Source organism: Diabrotica virgifera, chromosome 1 (assembly GCF_917563875.1).
Source record: "Diabrotica virgifera virgifera chromosome 1, PGI_DIABVI_V3a".
Lineage (NCBI taxonomy): Eukaryota > Metazoa > Arthropoda > Insecta > Coleoptera > Chrysomelidae > Diabrotica > Diabrotica virgifera.
The window spans coordinates 279787782-279803575 of record NC_065443.1 but is presented as its reverse complement, the minus strand read 5'-3'; the positions used below and the strand labels follow the sequence as shown (position 1 = coordinate 279803575).

At 31.3% G+C, this 15794-nt stretch overlaps 2 protein-coding genes across 3 annotated transcripts in view; one reads left to right on the top strand and one right to left on the bottom strand.

Moving 5' to 3' along the window:
* Positions 1-4269: 4269 nt before the first annotated feature.
* Positions 4270-6339, bottom strand: LOC126879113 (uncharacterized). Of its 2 annotated transcripts, none has more exons than XR_007695980.1 (2): positions 5987-6339; positions 4270-4434 (listed from the first exon to the last, which is right to left on the bottom strand). XR_007695980.1 is itself a non-coding variant. In XM_050642056.1 (2 exons), the coding sequence occupies exons 1-2, from the start codon at positions 5487-5489 to the stop codon at positions 4316-4318; spliced, it is 606 nt and encodes a 201-aa protein (XP_050498013.1). In that variant the 5' UTR covers positions 5490-5977; the 3' UTR covers positions 4270-4315. The 2 variants fall into 2 exon arrangements, 1 of the variants encoding a protein (XP_050498013.1); XM_050642056.1 differs by lacking the exon at positions 5987-6339 and adding an exon at positions 5003-5977.
* Positions 6340-9502: 3163 nt separating this feature from the next.
* The window catches only part of LOC126879110 (ras GTPase-activating protein-binding protein 2), a 47019-nt gene continuing 40727 nt past the window's right edge, over positions 9503-15794 (top strand). The window contains exons 1-2 of the mRNA XM_050642055.1: positions 9503-9731; positions 10128-10276. Of these exons, the coding sequence (XP_050498012.1) occupies positions 10179-10276 (98 nt within the window). The 5' untranslated portion in view covers positions 9503-9731; positions 10128-10178. The remainder of the gene's footprint in view (positions 9732-10127; positions 10277-15794) is intronic.

The window sequence follows — 15794 nt, the reverse complement described above, 5'->3', positions numbered from 1 at the left end:
TGGAAATTTGACATAAATGTCAAAGTGATTAATTTAAAATTAAAATTAAAAACATTAATTATAAACAATATTAGTTGGTCAAAGCTGTGGTATATATTTTTACCTTAAATATACTTACGTTTTAAATACTGAATTTAAGTTTTTTTAATGTTCCGTAATATCTAATTATAAATAAACTATTATAATCTTAGCGCCATCTACACGATTATTGTCAAAGTATCCGAAGTAAGAAATTGATATTTTATCAATAGAACGTCAAAATGATTAGAAAAATCTTTAAAAAATCGATTACAATTTAATTACTTTTTGCGTTGTAAATATTAAGCGATAACAATTAAATAATAAATTTAAAAATTACCGGTAAAAGTTGAATTAGTAACCGCTAGGAGCGACACCAGCGAAGCTCAGAGCGTATACGCTGTGAGCTCGTACGTAGAGGGGATATTTACAAATTCGCGAACGCCAGTAGTGACAAGTTTGTAAACGTTTACCGGAAATTTGACATAAATGTCAAAGTGATTAAATTAAAATTAAAAACATTAATTATAAACAATATTAGTTGGTCAAAGCTGTGGTATATATTTTTACCTTAAATATACTTACGTTTTAAATACTGAATTTAAGTTTTTTTAATGTTCCGTAATATCTAATTATAAATAATCTATTATAATCTTAGCGCCATCTACACGATTATTGTCAAAGTATCCGAAGTAAGAAATTGATATTTTATCAATAGAACGTTAAAATGATTAGAAAAATCTTAAAAAAATCGATTACAATTTAATTACTTTTTTGCGTTGTAAATATTAAGCGATAACAATTAAATAATAAATTTAAAAATTACCGGTAAAAGTTGAATTATTAACCGCTAGGAGCGATACCAGCGAAGCTCACAGCGTATACGCTGTGAGCTCGTACGTAGAGGGGATATTTATAAATTCTTGAGCGCCAGTAGTGACAAGTCTGTAAACGTTTACCGGAAATTTGACATAAATGTCAAAGTGATTAATTTTAAATTAAAATTAAAAACATTAATTATAAAAAATATTAGTTGATCAAAGCTGTGGTTTATATTTTTACCTTAAATATACTTACGTTTTAAATACTGAATTTGCGTTTTTTAATGTTCTGTAATATGTAATTATAAATTAATCTTGGCGCCATCTACATGATAATTGTGAAAGTATCCGAAGTAAGAAATTAATATTTCATCAATAGAACGTCAAAATGATTAGCAAAATCTTAAAAAAATCTATTACAATTTAATTAGTTTTTAGCGTTGTAAATATTAAGCGATAACAAATAAATAATAAATTTAAAAATTACCGGTGAAAGTTGAATTAGTAACCGCTAGGAGCGACACCAGCGAAGCTCAGATTGCTTTTCATCGATTGTCATTTGTTTCGAGCTGCTGTCATGTGTCACATAATATTAATATATCTACGTCATACGTCTTTGGTTTGTATCATTGGCAATACCAATAACGTATGACGTAGATATATTAATATTATGTGACACGTGACAGAAGCTCGAAACAAATGACTGTGAATGAAAAGCCCTATTCTTTCATTTTTCCGACTGTATAATATCGTTAATAGATAAATATACAAGGTATATTTACCTAGTATAATTCAATAATTAGTTATTAATATTAATTAAAGGTAAATACACCTTGTTTATTTATCTTTTAACGGTATTATTTAAGTAGATATATTAGGTGAGGGTAGGAATTGTCAACGACTAGTCGCCGACAGGTACCCGCGAACGCTCTTAATATTATATCTGCTTGTTCCAACTGCGTTCCTTCACCAGAAACAAAGTTAAATTTTTAATTTATGAATGTTTTTTTGATATTGATAACGATTTCCGAAGTGAAAGTTGAAACGTCAAGTAAACTTGATTTCAAATTCGAATTGTGGCTTATGCCCAAATAAAATAGTAAATCTTATTTTGTATTTCTCACGCCGGTAAGAAGACAACAATGAAATAATGACCTTTTTTTTACATTGGTCCGCATGTATATTTTTTATTTCAGCTTCTATTTCCCTTCAGATATCGGCTTTAAGTTGTTTTTTTAAATGGTCCTTTGTTGAGGATCCCACAATAATGATTTTCCACTGTAAACATCAATAAGCTTGATATTTCCTTCCGACAGTTCCGATTACTCCATTACTAACAAATATTCAACTCCGGCGCGCCAAAACCAACAAACCACTCGCAAACCCGTCCAAATACGTATTACGAACCATCAAAGCGATTGTTGACAACCCGACAGAAGTTAGATCGTGGTGCGCCGTGTGCGTGCCGTTTTTGCGCCACTTGAAAACACGTACTAATCTAACGAACATGCTGCGCCCGAGCGGCTCGCACACCGAGCGGAGCGCATATGTATACGTGCCTTTACAAGCGCAGCTACATAGATTTTATTCGAGGCCGTTCACATGCCAACGCGCGTTAGTATGTGAACGGCCCCAAATAAAATGTATGTATGTTATGTAATAGTTGTAATCGAGCGTTAAGCGCTTGTCATGTGAACAGGGTTTAAAAGTATTAATCAAAAAGTAAATTAAAAAAATACAACAGCATCGTATAGAATGTGACCTAATACTAAAAATACAAGGAAAACTTGGGAACATAGTCGCAAGCGAAAGGGTAAATGAACAAATGGCAAGAATCGATTACAGATTCATTATAATACACAAGATGGAAATTCAAGCACAAAACAAACATGATCGAAAAAGCTACAAAGTGTCAGCTAGTTAAAAAAAAAGAATGTGTGTGTACTTTGTACGCACGTAAGAAGTTATACTTCTATTATATGATTTTAACGAAATAAATATACTTTATTTGTATTTTATTTAATTAATAAACGAATTTTGATATTACCACTTTCAAAAAATTTTTATTAAAACAGCACCAAAAATTAAAAAAAAAAGATAACAATCGTCCGTGTCAGGATTTGAACCCGGGCTCATCGCGTTATGTAGTCGAATGCTCTACCAATAACTCATCAGGGTTTTGTTTTTACGGCTTCTGGGACGTAATTACAAATGGCGGTGACAAATAGATCAAGTGAAGTATTAAATATAAAAATGTTTAAAATACTTGATTATCTTACTCCCAAGGAAGACAAATCCAAAGACACAAAAATTATAATAAATATATTTACTAAAAATACTAATATATTATTTTCAAACCTTAGTTGCGCTGAAACATACATAAATTGGATGATTTAGCAACTAACAACATACTGTCGGTGTGCGCATGCGCCAGGGAATGTAAAAATTCACCCTCTTGCCTAAAGAAGTATAACTTCAAAAACGAGTGAAAGAGATTGTGTGGACGGAACAGGAAATAAAAAATCAGAATGAGAACATGAGTGAACATAAAGATAGAAAAATGACAGACAAAAAATACAGTTAAAGCAACATAGACAAACAACATAGATTGCAAGAGGCATAAATGGAAAAGAAAGAGGATATAAAGGTAACAGAATGAAAAGGAAAATTAGTCACGATATTCGGAAACTTAATTATAGTGGAACAGAAACGAAGCGATTATAAACCTAATTATATCCCAGTAAGCACAAGTACGTACATAAGACATACTAAGTACGTACTGATGGGACATAAAGTACGTACAATGTACGTACTTTGCTGTACGAAGTACGTACTTAATACGTACATAAGACGTACATTTTCCAAATTATGGTACGTACCTAGTACATACTGAAGGTACGTACCTAATACGTACTGACGGTACGTACCTAGTACGTACTGACGGTTAGTACCTAGTAGATACATATTGAAGGTATGTACGTAGTACATACTATACAGTGATGAGCGCACTAATAACCGACAAAATAACGCAAAAGATGGAAAACATAGTAAGTTGTGAGATAAAAAGAGATTAACCTAGTGAAGGTGTTAAATTTAGCGATAGTAACTTGTAGATTGACATTATATTGATTGTTTCCCACCTTTAGACGTATCGGACGATTTTGAGAAATGCCACTGTCACAGTGACAGTTTTAGTTGACATACTCCTCTGATACGTCTAAAGGTGGGAAACAATCAATATAATATGTTACTATCGCTAATTTTAACAACTCTACTAGTTATATGTCTTTTTATCTCACAATTTAATATGTTTTCCATCTTTTGTGCTATGTTGCCGGTTATTAGCGCGCTCATCACTGTATATACATAATATTATGTACATGTACATACTATACACACTTATGATGATTTATGTAAATAAAAGTAAATATAGGTGAATATATCTTTATTATTTAAAAAATAAATAAATTCAATTTTTATTCTGATTCCTTTTCCTTGAAAGTTTTTAAGCGATCCCCGGCTCTCCTCAACCATCGTCCAATTTCTTGCTCCGCCACCTTCTTATCACTACATTTTTCACTTTTTATTGCAGCTTCTATAAAGAAAGAATATCAAATTATAAAACTGGATACGTTTGATAAAGAATATTTTATCACAACCATCATCAACTGAAGCATTAATTAACCCATGGAAATACACCCATATAAATAAATAATACTGCTAAATGTATGTCTGCCTTGTGTGTCTCCGAAAATCAATTCATTTTTGCAACTGCTCTAAATATTTATAAATTTAGAAGTGGGTTGTTTTTTACAATAATTTAAAAAAATCTGTTTTAAGACTGATGTCCCTCTAGTACGATTAAATGCTTTATTTTAAGCCCAATAAATTATAGTTAACTGTATAGTACATATCTTTGTTACATAATGCATTTAATTACAGTCAAATGTAGTTTAAATACAGTCAAATTTATGCAGTGCGCAAATGAAAATTCTTCGTGTCAGGAAAACAAATCCTATTAGTGTAAACCCCTTCAATGTCACATTTACTGCAAGACATGTAACCAGAATGACCTTTAGTACATGTAATGTATGCTTTAGCAGGAGCATCACAAATAAAACCTTTAATTTTAATAAAATAAGTTCTACTTTCATATTTCATACCATTATTAATTATTTCTATGGCATCTTCTACAAATTTTTCTAAAAATAAATTAGAATCTTTGGGTTTCTCATAACCGTGATATATACCAACTATATCAACTGGCCCCTGTTTCGGATATATACTGCATAAAATTGGATACACTTGACTGGATGAACTTTTTGAAAGTGGAAGACCATCTATATTAATTAAAATTTCTACAGTATCAAGACACTCTTCTCCAGAATACTGAGACAGTAGTTTTTGCAAACAATTTCTCAATCCAAAATAAATATAGTGACCTGAGTTTATTGGTTGTAGAATAGTTTTCCTTAGAGTGTGTAACAGAGTTCTAGCATCTCGGGGTAATTCAGGATGATATGGTTTTAAAATATTTAACAGGTCATTAATAGCCACATGTGTAATATTATGTTTACAGCACCATTCTGATAAGCTACTGGTAAGACTTTTATGTAGTATCCTCCGTAGTATCACTAATACATTTTTCATCTTCTAATAATATATTCTCATATTCAAAACAGAGTGTGTCTGAAAGAGAGTGTGGTAATGGATGATGTTCTAAATTTTCAAAAACATCCATTGAATTATCATTAGTGTCTGTCATATCCATAGTTTTATTATCTAAACTAGTATTTCACTTTTCACTGAAATATTAAAACTAGATATTTTTTGCACATTCATTTGCTTAAATCGTTTCAATTGCTTTGTAGCATTTTTGTAATGTTTACTATTTGATGACATGTCTAAAATTTAAAATAGATACCTACCTAAATGATGAATTAATTGTTAAAATTACCTTTTTATTCACCAATATGAAAAAAAAATTCATATTTGAAGTACAAAAACAAGCAAAACTTATGACTCTTAAAGTTTGCCAAATGGTTTTGTTTTAAATATACTTATTTTTTATTTAATTTTATTTATCTAACTTCCTCGCCCACAAAATACATTTTTCAGTATGACTATAATAAGTTAAAAACACTCACCTCAATAAGATAACAGGAAACCACACTAAGCTCCAACACCAAAAATAAGTAAAAAAAAATCTAAATGAAACTGTCTTGCAATGAATTATCACATCAAAACTGTAGTGACTGTACTCGAGGTGGAAGGAAAGTTCCTAACCAAATAAATTAGGTTAGGTTAACATAACCTGACATAATAAATATGCCTTAGCTCTTCTTTCTCATGGTACATACTTGGACGTAATAGTACGTACTTAGTACGTACTCTTCTGTACGTACTGGTATGTACACCAGTGTACGTACTTAAAACGTACATTTTACATCATGTACGTACAGTACCAAAATTGTACGTACTTAAAACGTACTGTGCTGTTTGGGATGCTAAGCACCTGATACAGAAGCAACGAAAAGTGTTGAGAGACAAACTGCAAGAATTAATAAATGATTGTACAGCGAGCGAAAATAGTAATTGTATGATATGAATGCTAAAGTGTAAAAAGTGGAACGATGATATAGGAACCGTACGAAGAGGATAAAATTAACTATTCTTCATGTGCCTTGTCCTTTGCGGACGTTGGCTATCATCATAGCAATTTTAATTTTATTTGCGGCGTTTCTGAATAACTCGATCGATGTTAGTCCAAACCATTGGCGTAAGTTTTGAAGCCATGAGTGTCTTCTTCTTCCGGGTCCGCGTTTGCTTTCTATTTTACTCTGTATTATCAGTTGGAGTATATGATATTTATCATGTCTCATAATATGACCGAGGTATTCAAGTTTCCGTTTCTTAATTGTGAAAGAGATTTCTTTTTGTTTTCCCATTCAGCGCAGTACCTCTACGTTGGCGGTGTGGGTCGTCCAGGATATTTTGAGGATACGTCGATACATCCACATTTCGAATGCCTCCAGCTTTCTCATTAATGTTTCCGTCAGTGTCCATGCTTCTGCACCATACAGCAAGACTGGAAATACATAGCACTTTAGCAGCCGTATTTTTAGTGGGAGAGATATGTCTGAATGGGTGAATATATTTCTCATGTTGTTAAATGTTGCTCTGGCCTTTTCAATTCTAGATCGTATTTCAGTTGTTTGATCCCATTTCGAGTTGACGACTGTTCCAAGGTATATATACGAGTCAACGTGTTCAATTAATTGGTTTTTTATTTTCAATTGTCTGGCAGGTTTTTGAGTTTTGCCGACCAGCATCCATTTTGTTTTATTTATGTCGAGGTTAGGTCCTCTTTCTTCACTCGCTCTTTGTACCCTGTCCATAAGATACTGAAGTTTGTCTGTACTACTGGCAAGTAAGACTATCGTCCGCATATCGGATGTTGTTTGTCAATTCTCCATTGATTTTTATGCCTTCGTTTGCTTCATCCAGTGCTTTTTTAAAAATTTGTTCGGAGTAAATATTAAAAAGGAGAGGGGAGAGAACACATCCCGGTCGCACACCTTTTCTGATATCAATGCTCTCTGTGGACGCATTGCCGACTTTTACCCTGGCTGTCTGATGGCAGTAGAGACTTGTCACAATTATCGGATGTCCTTATCACCAATTCCTATGTTTTGTAGAATTTCAATTACATACTTTAAAATATTATAGTTAATTTATTAAAATTAACTATACTTAATGGAAAATTATTATTTGAAAATTTGTTAAGACAATACTTATTTCACGGCAAAAGATTAGATAATAATTAAAATAGAGAATTAGAAAATTAGAATTAGATTAGATAATGATTAGAATAATAAGGATAAGAAATACTAGGAAATACTTAAAATATTACATAAACTAAGGGAGCAAACAACGAGAATCAAATACAAAGAAAAGTTTGAAAAAGAAATGGACAAATAAGAAGAAATAACAGAAATAGAAGAAGAATGTGGAAAATTTACAAGACAACCTCTCGTGGATTTCGGCGGAACTAAAATTGAGGGTGTTTTTATTGGCCTGCTATAATGGGGGTTCTTAATGTCGAATCGTTGTCAGTATTTTCGAAAATCAATAAAGTGAAAAAGTTAGTAGTCCCATCGATTAATCTATCAGCATCAGTAGAATCAAAAGAAGGTGTTCGTCCTAAATTTACTCCAAATATTCTGCAACACAACACACACATAAGAACACTTTTGATAAAAGGTTTGTAATCTTTTAATTAAATCGTTTGTATTACAATTTATTACCTAATTATATTGATTTTCGAAAATACTGACATCGATTTTAACAACGATTTGACATTATAAACCCCAATTATAGCAGGCCAATAAAAAGAAAAACACCCTCAATTTTAGTTCCACCGAAATCCACGAGAGGTCGTCTGGGACACCATGGTGTAATATAGAGGTAGAAATTGAAATAAAAGAAAAGAAGAAATTGTGGAAAGAATACATAGGTACAAAATATAATGTGTATAAGGCAAAACGCAACAAAAACATGAAATATACAAAAAAAAAAGAGAATATAAAAGTACAAACAGTCAAAGGTGAGAAAAAGAAAAGTTAGGACAAGTTCGTAGAAGAAATTTAAAAAACAATAAATATAATGTAAAATTGTTTTATAGAACACTGAAAAACTTACAAAGCAGCAAAGAAATAAGGCTAAATCAAATAATGACCAAAAACGGAACAAAATGTTAACCGACGACAAGGATAGGTATAATGGAAAGATGGATGGAACATTTCGAATAACTATTAAACGAAGAGCAAGGAAAATAAAAAAAACGTAATTTTCGAATCAGACGAAACAAGTTATACCTACAGGAAAAAAACTAGACTAGAGAAAAGATTGTTCAAATACAATAATTATTGTGACAGTGCACAAGAAGCGGAATACAAGAGGTTGTCAGAATTACAGAGGCATATCTCTATTATGTTTAGCAGCAAAACTATACGAAATAATGATAGAAAGAAAGAAAAGACCGAATACAAATAGAACATAAACTAGAACTAGAGAATGTACAAAGGGGATTTAGAAAAGGACATAATAACGCACAAGACAAAATATTTACTTATATGGAAAAAGCATTCAATACAATTCTACTTATATATACCTTATCTAGGATACAATTGAAGAAAGAGACAGGTAAGCGACGTAAGCGAACACCCGATTGAATCAACGGTTAATGTTGGTTGCCTATATAGTAGATCTTGAAATATTCAGAAAAAAGAAATACATATTTATAATTTCTAAATATACATATTTCATTTTAGCTATGTTTTATATGTCAATAGTCAATCAATAAAAATAAGTTATTTTCATTTTTATAAAAATATTTTATCATTTTATTCAGGGATGCTGACTTGATGTATGTATGTCGCCAGCCACTTGAGGACTAATGAAATATCAAGCAGAACAAAACTATTACTCAATGATGCATTGATTATGAAGTGATTTGGTTCTAATTTAATATCTAACTTTGTATTGTATTATGTTATTTGTATTTGAGATACTTATTTTAGCTATAAAATTCGAAATTGGCGGTAAATTGCTATTTCCTGAACTACTGCGCGGGAAAACGGAAGTGCTCTGAGTTCTAGATTACGATGGGACCTTGATGGCGCTGACATTCATGCGGATAAAGTATGAATTAACAGCACCAACTCTAACTTTACTTACTTGCCAATTTTATGAAGTTTACACCCGTGTGCTTTGCTTCTTTGGCATAGTCTGAAAACAGTTCAATTTTTAATAAAAACTAAGCCAAAACTCTTTCTTACACATAAAACTTTCAAACTGTTCCCATCATAAGCATTAGGGAGATCTGCGAAGGTAAGCAAATATCATTTTTACTAACGCCTTGTAGTCTGTTCCACGCCGGTTTTTATTTCGACATGGACAGGAATGTCCAATCGTGACCCATGAATACATCGAAAATAGTTTGTGTTTTGTAAGAAACACAGTTTTAGCTTTCTTACACGACGTTTTCTGTAATATTTATCACTTCGCATTCACTCACCCACGGAATTTTCTAGACATTTTTTCTTTTGTACCTGAGAATAAAACTAGCTTTTTTCCTACCTTGGAACTCTCGTTGTTTCGTGTATTATCCATTTATAATCCCGAATAACATCAATAGTGTATTAGGTAATGCAAGGAAGCTAATAACTTCATGTAACATTTGTGCTGTGATGTTTTTGTAACATCTGCATTTTTTTTTCATTACAGTGTGCAGGTTATTTGTCCAGCAATTATTTCGGTTAAAGCAAATCGTTAGGAATGGTAATGGAGGCTCCCCCATCACCCCAAAGTGTAGGAAGAGAGTTTGTGAGGCAGTACTACACACTGTTAAACAAAGCACCCACCCATCTTCACAGGTAAGTTCAAGTATTAATAAGACCACACAACAGTGGTCTATTGGGACCAAAAATAAGGCTAATTTTTATTTTCTTTTAATCATTTAGTATTTTTGAAACACAATATTTTTATTTGTATTTACAAGGTATTTTCTTCCTCCTGATAAAAACATTTTGTTTGTTTATGCATATCTTGTATTAAATTAAGATAGATAAACAATAAATGATACAGTGGAGTCCCAGTAATCCGAAATAAGGGACCAAACACAATTCAGATTAAACAGATTTTCTTATAACACTCTTAATAAAAAATAACACAAATAATATGCCTACTATTAAGTACAGTACTTTTGCTTTGATTTCAATAAGATCCCATGATAATAAGAAGGAAGTAGTGAACCCTTTAACCCTCGTAAGGCGGTGCTTAGATTGTTACATAAACAACGGTGCAGGGTGCCATTGCACCCCATCCCTATATCCATTTTTTTTTTATATGTGAACGCTAGGGAAATTGATTTGAAAGATAATTAGAACTTGTACTATGAAACATAATTTTACAAACAAGGTAATTATTCTTAAAAAAATTAATTATCGTTGTAAGACAAACACATGAAATTTTTAACAGAGTAAGCAACACAAAGTTTTTACACAAAATACAGTTATGCTGGGACTTACAGTCTTTTTTCTCTGACATAAGTAACACCGATCTTGTCCCGTAGCTCTGTTAGCTCCAGGTGGAATATCAGAAATGCCCAATTCAGGATAATGAAATTTTCACCATTAGCACTCTACTCATTTTTCCAAAAAAAAAAACACAAACGCAGATTTTTAAATGCTGTAATGGGTGGAATGTGTTTAGAATCGAATTTAATGCAGATAAAAAAATGGACAAAAATCAAACAAATTTATTAAAACAGATAGGTGAGAAAACGAGGTCTGGGGTGCAATTGCACCCTGTACCCCCCTTACGAGGGTTAATAGAATACATTTTGTTTTCTTTTTTTATGGTTTTTGGGAACTGCGCCCATTTAGCCAGCAACACTTCTTAAAATCAATGTCTAACTAAACCTACCATACACCCAACACCATTACGAATCCAATTGAACAATCAAGGGTAGGGAAGGGGAAAAAACTTTCCGTAACCAGGTCGTTCAGGGTGACTAACCACAGACTAAGTAGGGATATGGGGTATTATTACCAGGGAGATAAGGCAAAGCTAGACCTAAAGTTTCAATTTACACGACTTAACATGAAATTAAATGAAATTCTTTATTGAAATAGAAATCCTACTAATGATGAATATAAAAATATGCTTAATTAAATGTAACATATAATATACATTACATGCAATATACAACACAGTCGGAAAATGAAAGAATACCCATGAACAATCACATCAATCACTTATTTTGTATTTGCTGTCTTTTTCTATAAATAACAAACCTTTTTTATAGAAAAAGACAGCAGATACAAAATAAGTGATTCGATGTGATTGTTCTTGGATACTCTTTCATTTTTCCTACTGTACAGACTTATTAAAAATTATTTTTTAACCAGGTAAAATATGTTTTTAGTGATTTTTTGAAAATTGGAACTGTCACTGCATTCTTAACACTGGGGGGAAGATGGTTAAATTCATTCATATATTTGTAAAACAAGGATATTGTACTATGTTTATTAGTTTTTTGAATGTCAAAATCTTCCAATATTTCTCGTGGTATATGAATGAACTTGACCCCTCAATGTAACGTAATCTAGAAGAATCCTAAAGATTGACGGTTTGTTCAAAGCTAGTAAGTTCATCAGATTATATGGGGGATAAAAGTTTTCTTGCAATAGCTGCATATTCAATAGATTTCTTAGTATCACATATTTGTCACGTGCAAAGAATATATGATCCAAGTCACTTATTGTATTGCAATTTTCGCACAAATTTGAATGTATTACATTGATTTTATAAATATACAGTGTGTCCATAAAGTAACGTATAAATTCATTATTTCGTAAGCCGGCGGCTTTAAGGAAAAATCCTGACACAGGTCGATTTTTGTTTTTAATTTCCGATTTTTTGGCATATCTATCATACTAGTGACGTCATTAATCTGGGCGTGATGACGTAATCGATGATTTTTTAAATGAGAATAGGGGTCATGTGATAGCTTATTTGAAATGGTATTAAATTATCTATTCCATAGTATAAAAATTAACATAATTATTTATACAAGGTGAGACATAATAACATAATTGAGACAGAAAGAAGAAACAACTTTTTATCTCGAGCACTAAGATGGGCAAACACTCAACCTGATCTAGATTTCTTTGCACCGAAGTCTGAATTCATCTCTGGCCTCAAACGTTTGTTTGTTTGAGTAGTTGTTGGATATTCATTATTGTGATATATGAATCTGATTTATGTGATTAAGTTTGTGATACTTATATTTTATTGTATTATTGTTTTATTACTATTTTATTGTAGTTTTATTATTATTGACACATGTATTATGTATATTGGACTTATAAACTTGTAATCTTATTGGGCAGTGTCCCGTTGAAAATAAATAAATAAATGAATGTATGTAATTTATCTAATTCAAAATACGTTTTAATGTTGTCAGAAAACAGTAAAAAATGTTTATTTGACAAATAAATATTGTTTTTCGCTTAAATTCAATGTTAAAGCTTGAACCCACCTGCCTCTTGCCAGTTTGAATATTTCATTTAAGCGAAAATCAATGTTTATGTCAAATAAAATTTTTTTCTGTTTTCTGACAGTAGTAAAATTTATTTTGAATTAAATAAATTACATTCTTCTTTTTGTCTCAATTATTTTAATTAAAAAAATGTTTTTTTGAACACCCTGTATAAATAATTATGTTAATGTTTACATTAGTGAATAGAGAATTAAATACCCTTTCAAATGAGCTATCACATGACCCCTTAAGGCTATATCTGTTTCATTTAAGAAATTGTAAATAACTTATTGACTAAACAAAATACTAGAGATAAATAGTGATCAGCATCTATGAACATGAAAAAAATAAAGGGTATCCTCTTTTTATAAATTCAAAACTATAGGAAAAGTCAAACAATAAGGAGTGCACATAATTTTCCCCTTGTTGCCATATTTTAAATTAAAAAACATAATATGGAATAATCAGATTTTTTTTGACATGCCATTGATATTACAGTGAGCATTTCATTGGGTAGAATTAAGCTACGATTCCGACAACGACGGCAGATGGCAACTGCAGACGTCAGTTGCAGTTGTCGCTGTGACAGATGTCACTACTTTGCACTATTAATTTGTATGAGACTGATTCTGACATCTAACTGCAACTGCTGTCTGGCTAGTCTGGCAGAATGTCAGTTGTTAATATTTATACAAATTAATAGTGTAAAGTAATGACGTCTGTCATGGTGACAACTGTAACTGCCATTGGCAGTTGTCAGAATCGTACCTTTAGTGACAAGTTTATATAACCTCATTACTATATAGGCCATTTCAAGACTTTGACGTTTATGACACTAATTGAAAGCTGGAAGGCAAACATTGAAATTATTTATATTTGTACCGCATTGAGTTTCTTAAGTTTTTTACGTTTAATAGTTTTTTTATAAAATAGTTATTGTTGTTATAAAATAGTGGTTTATATAATTGTTTTTATATAATAGTTTAATCGTTGTATAATAGTTTTTTATAGTTGTATTTTCCGAACATTTTGCTGTTGACTTCTGTAGCTTCTAGCTGTAGAAGTACTTTAACGACTGTATTTAGTTGTAAGCAGTGAATAAATAAACATAAGTAAATATTTTCAAAAGCTTTTGGTATATAGATCCATTTTCCCTCAAGGGGTATGAGTTAACCTACAGTAGAAAAAGTTTTTCAAGGGTGACAACATGGACAAATATAGTTACTTACATGGACATAGTTTTTTTTGTATTTGGAGCTTAGTAAGTTTTTACACAGGTCAACAAATGAAGGCATTCAAGAGTTTAAATTCTTACAAATATTTTGAGGTAGGATTTGTATATAATTGTGGAGCTATAAAAATAAATAATTTCATCATAGTGGTTCACCCCAGATATCTTAAAAAATTGACCTTTTAAAGAATTTGTACAGTCGGAAAAATGAAAGAATACCCATGAACGGTCACGTCAAACAGGTACAATCACATATTTTGTATTTGCTGTTCTTTTTCTATAAATAACAAACGATAGAGATAGATTAATTATGTTAATAATATGTGATCGTTCATGGGTACTCTTTCATTTCTCCGACTGTACCTGCAGTGAAAAAATTTCAAGAGAAGAAACTGAGAATCTGCCGGAAGAGGTGAAATGTTTTTTGATTTTAGACAACGCTCCTGCTCATCCCTCTGAAAATATTCTATGATCAAAACATGGCAACTTTAAATGTATGTTTTTGCCAAAAAATACATCGCTTATTCAACCCATGGATCAGGAAATAATTTTAGCAACAAAATGAATATATCGCAGAAAGTTTTTAGATGAAGTAATTGTATGATGAAGATAACACAGAAGATACAAGAGGGCAGCATACTTTGCAAAACTTAACTGTTACAATTTGAAATCAACAATTTGTTAAGTTTGCTACAGCATGGAAAGGCAGTTATTAAGGGGTTACATAGGTCTTGCGAGTAAAAAAAGTGACTTTTTAAAAAAATTATATCTTGGAAACTAAAAATTATTTTTATTTATAATTGGAACATGTAAAAGTATAGTACACTCAAAAAAATTTCAGCCAAATATATTCATTTTTGTAGAGTTGACTGCAATTTTTCGACAACAGCCCTTTTTTGCGGTGAGCAGCATAACAAGTCCAGTTTCATTTGAAATTTCTTGTAGTTTATACCTCTGGTTAGTGAATGAACAAAGATTTTTTTATTAGATGAGGTCATTTTTGTTTTATCAAAAAAAAACTACTTTAAAAATGAGAAAAATTGGGGTCAAAAATGTGTTTAAACTTTGTAAAATCTTCAAATTTCATTTTTTTTAATTCCTTCGTTCATTTACTAGCCAGAGGTATAAACTACAAGAAACTTTTTGATTTCATATGAGACTGGACTTAGTTATGCTGCCCACCGCAAAAAAACTTAAGCTCTACAAAAATGAATATTTTTGGCTGAAACTTTTTTTGAGACTACCTTAAGTACTATACTTTTACATGTTCCAATTATAAATAAAAATAAATTTTAGTTTTCGAGATATAATTTTTTTAAAAAGTCACTTTTTTTACCCATAAGACCTATGTAACCCCTTAAAAAAATGTTTGATGGCCAAGATGCATACATATATTTAGAAGGAAAGTTCCTAATTTCTGTAGTATAATACATAATACCGAAGAGGAAGTAGCTCTAAGCGCCGGACTCCACTTGCGATTTGTAGTCGTGAAGATTGAACACATTCTTTCAAATAGAAGTCAATCCATGATTATTTAGTTACAAATGGATTGACTTGTATTTGAAACAATGTGTTCAATCTTCCTGATTACAAATCGCAAGTGGAGTGCGGTGCTAAT

What these genes read in the sequence shown, in the direction of transcription:
- LOC126879113 (XM_050642056.1), bottom strand. Translation starts at nt 5,489, where the DNA reads ATGAAAAATGTATTAGTGATACTACGGAGGATACTACATAAAAGTCTT. An exon ending in CATAGAAATAATTAATAATG is followed by an intron (nt 4,435 to 5,002) that starts GTATGAAATATG and finishes CTTTCTTTATAG; the next exon opens with AAGCTGCAATAAAAAGTGAA.